Source organism: Mytilus galloprovincialis, chromosome 2 (genome assembly GCF_965363235.1).
Source record: "Mytilus galloprovincialis chromosome 2, xbMytGall1.hap1.1, whole genome shotgun sequence".
Taxonomy (NCBI): domain Eukaryota; kingdom Metazoa; phylum Mollusca; class Bivalvia; order Mytilida; family Mytilidae; genus Mytilus; species Mytilus galloprovincialis.
The window spans coordinates 72964512-72976924 of record NC_134839.1 but is presented as its reverse complement, the minus strand read 5'-3'; the positions used below and the strand labels follow the sequence as shown (position 1 = coordinate 72976924).

The 12413-nt window shown below is 33.0% G+C and overlaps 1 protein-coding gene across 1 annotated transcript; it reads right to left on the bottom strand.

The window, feature by feature from the left end:
• Positions 1 to 2492: 2492 nt before the first annotated feature.
• On the bottom strand, positions 2493 to 10700 carry LOC143064341 (uncharacterized). The gene is made up of 7 exons (XM_076237106.1): positions 10562 to 10700; positions 9631 to 9722; positions 9219 to 9359; positions 8046 to 8156; positions 5500 to 5698; positions 3956 to 4073; positions 2493 to 2722 (listed from the first exon to the last, which is right to left on the bottom strand). The coding sequence occupies exons 2-7, from the start codon at positions 9685 to 9687 to the stop codon at positions 2575 to 2577; spliced, it is 774 nt and encodes a 257-aa protein (XP_076093221.1). The 5' UTR covers positions 9688 to 9722; positions 10562 to 10700; the 3' UTR covers positions 2493 to 2574.
• Positions 10701 to 12413: the final 1713 nt, after the last annotated feature.

Here is a 12413-nt window from a genome sequence, read left to right as displayed (position 1 = left end):
GCAAAAATGGTGCGTCTTTAAATTAGATTGATTGATTGATTGTTGGTTGCTTAACGTCCAGTGACAAATATTTCATGCATGTTCAGGACGAGAACAAGTTAACAATAAAAACAATAGATAGGTTTTGTCATAATAGAGGCCATTCGGGATGATGATCGGGAAAATTTAGACTGCCGCTGGAAAATGATGGTATATTGGATTGGGACAGAAATTTTCCATTGCAACATGCCACCTACGGACTCCTCAAAGAGTTGATGCAAGGGTTTTTAATGTGCAAAGAACGTGACACTCCCTTTACACGAGGCATCGGACTTAACGTCCCTATTCTGACCGGACGTGACTGCGAACTTGATACATCCCGCACAGCCAAACGGACGCTCCACTTCGTTTTACTGCCGGTCGGGAGAAGACCAAGTGATCATGTTTCGTTTCCCCAGTCACCCTTGGGGAACTTTAAATAGATACAACAGAAATCCATATATGTGATCAAACTGATCGACATGTATCCTCACAACCTGACACTTTTATACGATCTCGCGCTCAGTTTCTTCCTTGTAGTTTGGATATGAAAACCGGGTTTTTGTGTAAAAGACAAACCTTAAAAAAAAACCAGAACACTACGCAATTCAGACACAGTGGGGCCAAGGGATATGAAATATAGAGTTTAGCTCTGAACTCAATTTAGGGGATGCCATATCTGCTGCAGGAAAATTGAAGTCTATGTTAAGACTTTCAGAATTACACCAAGGTGTGTCTGAAAATATCAAGGATACATTAAAAGAAGAACAATTACTTCACCCTGCCACCAGTGCTCTTATAAGCTATGTCCTCGTTTTGATATTTCTATGGAAATGATGCCCGCATAGCTTGTTAATAGATATAGGAAGATGTGGAATGAGTGCCAATGAAACAACACACCATCCAAGTCACAATTTATAAAAGTAAACCATTATAGGTCACGGTCCGGTCTTCAAAACGGAGCCTAGGCTCAAAAGTTCATTTGTTAGTTAATTGATGAAAAATAACACAAAGGCGCTTCTGAACCGTATATTGTCCTTAAAGATAACAAAAATTCGTAAATATATGGCTATTACAAAATTAATCGTTTCTGTAGCAACATTCGCCCCATTACATTTGGGAATGGCAGTGCAGATACATCATGCATATGCATATGGGAATATGGGTCACGAACATTGATCGAAACTTTGTACTCCCATTTCTTTTGTGTTTCCTATGCAAAGGTAAGACTATATCTGACGAGTTTGACCGAATCATGACGGTATTTACGCTCCAGATCGCATTTGTACTCAAAAACTGTGTTTGCTTTGAACAAACTCTGTCCTGCGCCGAACTTGTTCTTATAAAAAAGGGAAGTGTCTTGTAATGGTAATACGCGTACTGAATACGCATATGATGACAAAGAGATTGATTCATGTCCCTATTTTATGAAAACTTGAGCTATTGTGTGTCGCTTTTTAAAGTTATATAAGGATCATGACTGATTTTGATTTACAACATTAGAAAATTGGTATTGCATTGTATAATTTTTCATCCTTCCCTTAAAAAATTAATGAGTTAACTTTTTTAACAGGATTATCCCACTAAAAAAATGATCATGCACCAAACTGACTGTTTTACACTCATTTCTTTTAAACCTCGCATTCGCCTCGGGTGACTATAGTATATTTTGCGTTATAACTGCTCTGTCCAGACTTTGTAAATACACAATATGTATTTATCTATAACTAGATACTAATTTTCACAAAATACACAACCTGTAAGATGCAAAATTAAAACACTGTTTCAGCGCTTGAATTTTGTTTTTTTCAAAGATAGAAAAGATATTGAAATAATTTGATAAACTGGTGTTTATTACTTTAGAAAATAATTCTGTAATATACTATAGTGAAATACTATACACAATATGAAAGTTTATGGATGTGAAAAAGTCAAGGCCACTTCTTCTTTTGCTGTGTCTTAAATTGAAAAAAATCAGAAGGTTCCAAATCAACGCCATTTTGTAATGGCAGCTTTTCATATAAGTAGTCAAATTTGTCGTTTTAACATCGTTTATAGCATATGCTTATGATTGAATCGTTTTTGTAGCATTCTATTGAATAAATATCAGAATATTTCTCCTTTTTGTCCTTGTGGTTGAAATGTTGATATTTTTAAGTCTGACCTTTGACCTCAATTTCACAAAATTGTGACCACTCTGGATTTTTACGACCCAACTTTTCTTATTGTACACGTTTTCCTCTTTCCATCGATTGTAATTTAGGTGTGTGTTTTTCCGGACCATTAAAGTTTAAAAAAAATGAACTCTGTTTGCAGTACTAATTGTTTCTTACAAATAAATGAGCATTTCAATAATTTAAAAGTTAAAGTGAGAGTATTGATGTGGTATACAGAATTATAGGGTATTGGAATTGACACTATCGGAATCTGGTAAATAATTGATTATATAAAATCAAAATAACAAGAATTCAAAATTTCTGAAAACATCAAATGCTTTATTTTCTAAGTCATCTTCAAATTAATACAAATCGCCTTCGATAAGTCATTAACAGTTGATCAACCCATCTTTGTACATGTACACTCGCTTCCTTTTGGATTGATGACAGTAACGCATGGACAGCATACACATACATATGCAAGCGGTGATGTAATGTGTACATTGCCACAATCTGTGAATACCCTGTTTCCGTTTACCACTGCGACCCTAAAATTAGAAGAATCTCATAAAGAAGGTAATATATTTACAATAAGGATTATCAATAGAATTGTGTTCTATTATTAACAAATGCGAGATTTATTGATTGATTAATTGATTAGTTGGTTGATGTTTAAAGGCACTTATAACTCTATTATGCTATTTCGTGGCGGTCAGTTTTTATAAGTGGAGGAAGCCAGAGTACCCGAAGAGACCAACCGCCCCTTCAGTACCGGGTCCCTTCAGTATAAAAACTGACAATACTAGTAAATAATGATTGAGATCGATGGTAACTGCTCCGTGCAGGATTCGAACTCACAATATCAGTATTGACTGGTCAGAGATACAGTAGTTCGCCTTCTCAGATCACTTGGACACCGAGGCCCCAACAAAATTGAAAGTATGAAACTCAGTTAAACTATATTGATAATATCGAATCAGTTGTATTGCAAAGCGTAATTTGATTAATGATTTAAAATTAAAAAAGAGACATTTTCAGTGTTTTGCAATTTGTTTGAGTGAAAATAGAAAAACATTTCTGATGATGGAAGATATCAAATCTTGTTAAATGATGAGATGTTATAACGAAACTTTTTAATTGAAAGAGATGAGATTCTTAAAGAATTGATTAATAGTTTTCAAAATCTTTGGCCAACCGAATGTTTCATTAAATGCACACCAGAGAGTTTCATTTTCATGATTCGTTGTTTAGAATATGACAAATTAAGAAACTGTCAGAGTAACAGCAAACTGATTTTTTTTTTAACAACATTATATATTTATTCATCAAATATGCTTGTTACATTGTTACACCAAGAAACCAAGCTTTTCTTGATGCATCCTGTAATATTCCACCGATTGCCCAGGTTAGCAATCAGCTGCTGGTATATATGTATATATTATAATAATATGTATAAATTTCTTGAAATACAATTATACAACAAACTGATTTTTTAACATTTATTTGTAGCCTGACATTTTCAATATCACAAAGAACATAATTGTTGAACGGTAAAAGTGACAATCATCAACATTGACTTGACCTCCATTTTGTCATCAGGAACAACATATTTGAATTTGAAAAGATTTGATTGAACATTTCATGATTTAAAGCACGGACACTGTTTGGCAACCGCCCGCCCGCCCGCCAAAACAATCCCTTCCGGGATCGAAACATGAAATGTAAAACGCATCCCCTATCCACATGTTGAACCAAAAAAAACTAAGGATAATAATACTTACTCTTCACATATCTTAAGATAGTTACATGATCTTCCGGAATCAACACCGTAAACTCTTATTGGATTTTGTCCGTCGCAATCATTGTTCAGTGGCTGCATTTCCCTTTTGAACCGTCTTCCTGAAATCAGAATAGACATTTGCAAACTGACATAATTGATAGAAAATAGTTGATATTAGTTATGAAATTTAATGACTAATGGTGAATCTAATATGAATGTGGTTGTAAGCCAAACTTATCGCGATGACTTGAATAAGTACTGTTTTCAAGATATATAAATATATGTAAATAAACAAGTCGGAATTGAAAACTACGTTCAAACCTATGATTGCGTTGGATAATAACCGCGATTTTTATACGTGTGCATGTAAAACAAATTTCGTTGTAGAAGGGTCTTAATATATCACAAACAACATTTTCTAAAAGACCAAAAAAGTGAAAAAGTATATTCAAACAAAACGCATTTGACTAACAGGTCGAACAACTGATGTTCTTTAACCCTGCTGACTGGCATTCGCGATTGCCAAATAAAATTGATCACAAGATGTAACAAAATGGATCTTAATATAAATAAAATACTAAACAGTAAACAATAAACTTGTGGCCAAGATGTTATGCCACAAACATCAGGTGTCAATACTTTTATGTACACCAGATCCGGATTTCGACAATAAATGTCTCTTCAGTGATGTTAGAGATCGAAACGGTATTTTGAAGGCCATATAAAATGTACCCTCAATTTTAGACAGACTCTTGAATTTAAAGAGTCAATGTAGGACGAACGGATCATATAAACCGGAGGGAAAATATGATACAAGCCCAAACAAAAACTATAAACAAGTCTAAATTGAAAACAACATTCAAACCTATGATTGCGTTGGATAAAAACCGCAATTTTTATACGTGTGCATGTATAAAAAAAATCGTTGTAGAAGGGTCAAAATACAGCACAAATAACATTTTCCAAAATACCAAAAAAGTGAAAAAGTATATTCAAACAAAACGCATTTGACTAACAGGTCGAAAAACTGATGTTCTTTTACCCTGCTGACTGCCATTGGCGATTGCCAAATAAAATTGATAACAAGATGTAACAAAATGGATCTTAATATAAATTTAATGCTAAACAGAAAACAATTAACTTGTGGCCACGATGTTATGCCACAAACATAAGGTGTTAATACTTTTGTACACCAGATCCGGATATCGACAATAAATGTCTCTTCAGTGATGTTAGGGATCGAAACGGTATTTCGAAGGCCATTTAAAATGTACCCTCATTTTAAGATAGACTCTTGAGTTTTAAGAGTCAATGTAGGACGAACGGATCATATAAACCGGAGGGAAAATATGATACAAGCCCAAACGAAAAAATATAAACAAGTCTAAATTGAAAACTACGTATATATATTTGTGTGGTTTGGTTCTATAATGTTTAACGTATTAATAAAACTATTTGAGATAGACGACATTAATATTCATTATTTATATCATTATATTGATATCTTTATTTAATTGTATCAGTTATATATTGATATAAATTTACCAGAAGAACTAGCTATGTTGAGTACTTTAGCGTCACTGGGTATGTTCTTTTCAATGTAAAGAGGATATTCAAAGCTTTCATAAAATGTCCTCAAGTCCTCTCCCAGTTCAACAGTGTTAACTACTTCTTCGCCATCAACATAATACATCTCCTTTATCACTGTTGCATTGGTGCTTGATATGCTGTTCGTGCCTTTGTTCTGCAACACAAAACTCTAACTTGTTTGAAGTGAACGTGCATGATAATAATCATACCACATCTTATTTTCATTTAATCAACTTAATGCATATACCGTGCAATATGGAATTTTGTTGTTTGGTGATTCCTCTGAAAATATGTACTGCGAAAGTATTAGTCAATGCTTTGCAAAATAATAGAAGGTACAAAAAGCGTAATAAATCGTCGCAGAAGGACATAAAACACAATCTACAAAGATCGTGTCACAAAAGCTTTAAACAATATCAATGCCAGATATAGACCTCCATCATTTAACTGCATTTTATTGATTGAGGCTGCATGTATTCTGAAGCATAACATAATTTTGCCTTTTATTTGACGAAAATTACATTGTACAATGATTCTTGTAAAATTTAACACTATTCGCAAACAGAAAGTGACTGCATAGCAGATGAAAACACGCTACAAGTCTTAATTATCAAGCATTTAGTGCAAACCAAATATGAAATCTCTCTTCCATACAAGCCGAGAAACTTTAAAGAAAAGATTATTTGTATGTAGACTGTATGTATGTATGTACTGGTAAATTCCTCCGTTATCCGAAGAACCCCTCGAGAGCTGGTAGGGTAAAGTGAAATCCGCGTACACTTCATATTTGTCTTAAGGAATATGTACACTTGTGTTGATTCAATGCTAAACACATGGAATTTTTATAGAAAATCCACAGCCTTTATCCTTGTACTTTCATATTTGCCGATTTGCTAGCATTGATTTCCCTAAAACAAGTTTATTATTGTGGTAACAAATAAAAATATGGAACCAAATCAAGTACACCTTTAAGGGTGCGCTCGACTTTAGTGACTCATTACGAGGAATAATTAAATTTACAGGTTGGTTAGAACTTTTTGTAAAAAATAAACACTAGCACATCGTAGAAAAGCAAGTGAGTAATCTATGTTTCAAATTGTTTTAACAAAATACTCTGTAATATAGGCTGTGGATTTTCTATACAAGTCTTGGTTTATTTGCCAAAAAGTACTCTTTTTCTATTAAATGCAATAAACAGTTAATAAAAATGCTTTGCATCAAGTTTCCCCTTGGTATATGTACAAAATGGCCTATCTCTATTATTCATTATATCTGTAGTTTTGAAATTTTGCACAAAAATGGCTACAGAAGGGGTCATAAACTTTAATGGAGATGTGTCACTACCGTTTTTACAACAATATTCTAAAGGACAATCCCCACCTCAACACAAAGGGAGTACTAGGGCACCGGGAAGTCTGATAATATTGTGGAGAAAAGCCGAAGAACTTGGAGAGAACTACCGGGACACTCTGCGGAAACAGACATATCGGAGAGATAGATTTTATCAGAAGATTTATCTCCATGTCAAAGTTGGGGGCAACTTTGATCTACCTGGATCCTAAAGTAACTATTCTAGTTGTAACTTAGGTCTGGGTTCCTTTTACAATGAATGTTATTAAAATGTGTACTATCGGGAAAAAAGTGCCTGCAAGGCAGATCTAAATCTTTCTCACGCGCTGTAATTGATCGATATCATTGACAAACTAAATACCAAATATAAAATCAATAAAATATTCCCTTCCATACAAGTCAAGAAAAATTATAACCAATCCACAAACAGAAAGTGACTGCACAGTATACATAAACATGATTTCATAGTACGATAACTTATCATTAAGTTGCAGACCAAGTATATAATCATTCCCTTCAATAGAAGCTAAGAAAACTTGCTGAAAGAAGAGGGACGAAAGATATCAAAGGGACAGTCAAACTCATAAATCTAAAACAAACTGACAATGCCATGGCTAAAAATGAAAAAGACAAACAGAAAAACAATAGTACACATGACACAACATAGAAAACTAAAGAATAAACAACACGAACCCCACCAAAAACTAGGGGTGATCTCAGGTGCTCCGGAAGGGTAAGCAGATCCTGCTCCACATGTGGCACCCATCGTGTTGCTTATGTGATTAGAAATCCGGTAAATAGTCTAATTCGGTAGGTCACATTCATGAAAAGGAAGGGGATTGTAGTTACGACGTAAGGAACATATCGAAAGTGTGTTACACAAGATCTTATGGATGGGCGGACGGAGGGACGAACAAACAGACAGATGGACATATTTGAGTGGTTACTAGACCCACTAGCCATCAGCGACGCAGGAAAGAATTTTATCAGAACTATGATGTTTCAGAAATATGAGCCATTATTGCTCCATTAGGAACACTCCACATGTTACTTGCCTTTTAAAAAGTTCTATACGTCTGTCAAAAGGCTTCTCAAATATTTCAATATTCGTTAAGCTCAATGTTTCATTTTCTTTGTAAGGTTATACATACCCAGCTGTGTACATATGACTCTGTAACTTTACCAGCATCAGATGAAGTCTTTCTATCAATATCCCGCAGTCTACATTGACGTAAAGATGGAAGACATCTGATTTGCTTTCCCTATAAATAATACATTTTGTTAGCCTTTTATGTTCATATATTAAATAAAACAACGGCCATTCTTATCTGGTTACGTTTTAAATGTTTTAAACCAGACCCGTTTAGTCCTTCTTAATATGTTCTAAGTTTTTTTAACACATTTTATATGGTCAATCCGGTTCTGCCAAGCTAATTGTCATTCAGTACTAACACAATTTACATAAAACATAAACTAGTATAAATATATATATATAAATTTAATGCTATTTTACGAACTTTTCCTTTGATCCTACTGACTGACAATTTCCTTCTTCGGCACGGTAGAGTGATATGAAAAATTATCGCTAGAAAACTAAGTGTGCACGTCAATGAAATTAACAACATATTCTTGGATAGAATATATATAGCGATAAACAGATTGCCATTGGTCATCTCAACTCAATAACTTTTCTTATTTTCGCCGTAATTGCTCATGCGAGAAAAATAATCTCGTTTAGATGACCAACGATAATCTATAAATATTAGAACTAAAATAGAAGATGCCGAAAAGCAAATTTTGAATTCGAACGTCTTAAAATATGGCATTGCATATATGTGATGTATAATGATAATCTTCCCGAGGTTCCATCCAATTCTTTGTCAACCTAAACTGTCTTCACAGTTTGTGTTACATCCTTCGCCATGATGAGCAACTCACTAATTCAGGTACACTAGCTTTTGGCATATATAGATTCAAATATACTTTAAAAAGTCGTTCTATGATCTTACCTGAATTGATACATGTATGTAAACTACTGCAATAAGCTATTTCATTTTTAATAAACAACCGTACTTAATAATCTATAAAATATCTGAAGAAATATTCGTTTTTTAAAACATAGTTTAGATTTCGAACAGGAAGTATATTATAAGTATCTTTTTTCGTCATCTTGAATAGATGTAGTTGATTTTGTTCTCCAATTAACAATGACATTGAATGCGTCGATATATGTGATATCGCTGACCGCCATGCATACCAAACAAGTTCGCATATTTGCCCATTTGTTGTTTGGCAATATGTTTTGACCTAGTTTGATTACAAACCTTTTGAAAATCTTGCATAAGGTATGATTCGAGAACATCGTTGTGTGCTGGAGTATGGATTTTAACTATATTCTTTCCTAGATTGGTTTCTATATTTTCAACAAATCTAGCCTTCCCTTCCCTAATCTGGTAATCAAATTTCTGGAATTAAAAACAAATTAACTATAAATGATCTTTCTAATATAACATATTTTGATTGGGGTCATCATTAAATTAACATTCTTGAATATTTTCATTTAGATTTGAAGGTTTAAATCAAAATGTCAATGTGTTAAATTTAAGCACAACAAACTTAAGGATCCAAAGTTAAATTTTTCATATGAATAACTCAGTATAAAATACAAATTATTAGTATTATTACTTTCAATAACATAAGTTTGTAGAAATGCGTCGTAATAAACAAAATACGTACCAAATCGAATGCTGAAACAAATGACACTAAAATCACACATATCTGTAGTCTTAACATTGTTACGATCTGTGCAATCTTTTATTAGCAATACTCTGGAAAAAAAGAACGAATATTAGAAGCGGCAACAAAAACTTCTATTATTTATATATGTATATATGTATAACATGTATAAGTTAACATGAATATAACATAATGATAAAAGTGATACAATGTGTACAAAATATGTTTATGTCTAAATAACTATAACTGCCAACTTGTTTTCGTACTCAGATTGTTAAAAGCAAAATCTATACAGGACCTTCTAAAGACATAAAGATAGAAAAAATACCTTACAAAGCTATTTAGTTTGATGTTCGTGGTATTTGATGATATTCTGACACTAAATATCCTACATTTTAATTCTATGACAAAGGTTATGATTTCAACTTTCCAATTATCAATTTCTCATTTCTCAACAGAAATATACCTCTCTACTACATTGCATATCGTATGACATTTTCATATGTCGATTAAAATACGTTTATACACATATACCGACTTGATTAACAAGGGTGAGTTCCTTACATTAATACTAATACAACCGAGGAAAAAGAACGAAATAGACAGAACACAGCAATACAACATACCAAAGACACACATAGTCAGCACACAGTTGTCAAAAATATACAGTATATTCAACTGTCTATTCAAAATCAAAAAATTCTTTGTTATAATTATTTCTTACTTTACAAAGATATAAACTGCGTTTTTACCATTAGTTTTTCTCAGTCTTAATTGTCGGTTTTTGTGTGTATAATTTCTTTTTAACAGTCGAAATCCATGCGCAAAAATAAAATAAAAAATAGTGTTTAGCATGTTTTAATCTTATATCGACCTTACTTTTCTATAAGTTCGAGAGAAACATTTCACTGTAATAATTTAAGTCACTTACCTTAATGCTTTGTCAGGTTTCTGATACCAAATTTGGGTCTGCAACTGAATTTATAGTAAATGACAGTATCCCACATAATTGGTAGCTTAATTTTTTCTCAGAAATAATGTCAAGAGTTTTCTGAAAAAAGCAATTGGACGGTTTCGGTAAAAAACCAGGTTATTTCTCATTTGAATATAATAACGTCATTGGCTTATTAGAAAAGGAAGCTAGGCGCTTGAGTATATTTTTTTATTTTTAAAGTACTAAGTATACATATCCTTGATGAACACTACTTACTTTTACTTTTCGGATACAATTTTCAGCTATGTTTCCGAAAACAATTACTATAAGAGCAATCCTTAAGAATATTAAATTCACGATAAAAATCATTTGCCGTAATAAACGTTTATACATTCACTACATATTTTGAAAATCTGTAAAAGGCCTGCAAACTGTTCATTAGCTTTCATCTATTCTATATATATCATTTTGTTGTTGATTTACAAACTATTTAATTTGTACTTTTCTTAATAATATTTTACTGGTTAAACTTTTTACTTCTATCAATTACATTTTAAGAGAAACGGGAGAGGGAACTTGTCTCAAACTTTTAGTCTTTGTTGGAACCATTTCTGTTGTCACATGCTTGACTCCGGTTTTGGCGTTCGTCGTCTCTTGGATCGTTTTATAAAAGTCGTCTTATCTGAAGATGCTGTGACAATTTCAACCAAGCAAACATTATAATCATCCCCAGGGTATCTGTTTAGGTGAAAACCCGTCATCGATGGTCAGAATATATATAAAGAAAAAAGATGTGGCATGATCGCCAAGGAGACAACTCTCCACTAGAGACCAACATGACGCAGAAATTAACAACTATAGGTCACCATACGGCCGTCAACAATGAGCAAAGCACACAACGCATAGTCAGCTATAAAAGGCCCCGAAATGACAATGTAAAAAAAATCAAACGAGAAAACTAACGGCCTTATTTATATAAACAAATGAACGAAAAACAATTATGTAACACATAAATAAACGACAACCACTGAATTACAATCTGACTTGGGACAGGCACAGGCCTATCAACTAATATGTCCAACAAGACAAACGGGTTTTAAGTTTATTCCGTAAAACCTTTGTGGATACAATGGTATAACAGCAAACAATAACAACAAATCAACCCTCTGTCACAGCGATGGTGAAACAAGAGGTTTTCATAGATACATATATACATGTACCGGATTGTCTTTAAAAATGTTTAATAGCAAAGCAATAATTTAACGAAGTAATGTTCCCTTTTCTCTTTAAAGTAGAATATCTTGGTTTCATGTTTAAAACACTGTTAATTGTTAGGTATATCTTCTCGAATAGTCTGCGTTCTTTACTGTTTGGTAGTAAAATCTTGTTTGAACACGTGGAAACCTTTCAAGCTGCGATAATTGAGGTTCATTTGTTGATCTTTCGTATTGTTGTGTTATATTTCTCCGCTGTATTAAACTCAAAACATCATGTACATTTTCGTTTCCAACTCATTCAGTGTTTGGTTTGTACAAATCACCATCAATGTACAATTTGTCTCTTACCATACGTACTTTTCTTTTTTCTTTTCTTGCTTGTTTTGCAACTGGGTATAAAGGCTTTCGTAGTTGTTCGATTTCTTTTGGAAACTGTTCTTTAACTCCGAATTGTGTCTCTTTTAATTTGTATCCGTTTTTAGCACAATTTCTTTGTCCTTGATTGATACAAATTTTGCTAATATCGGACGATTACCTCTGTGACCTCTTTTTCCGAATCGATGAAACAAAATGTTCGTAGCGGCAATATATTTTATTTAAGTTTAGATTTGATTTTCGATAACAATTTGCAT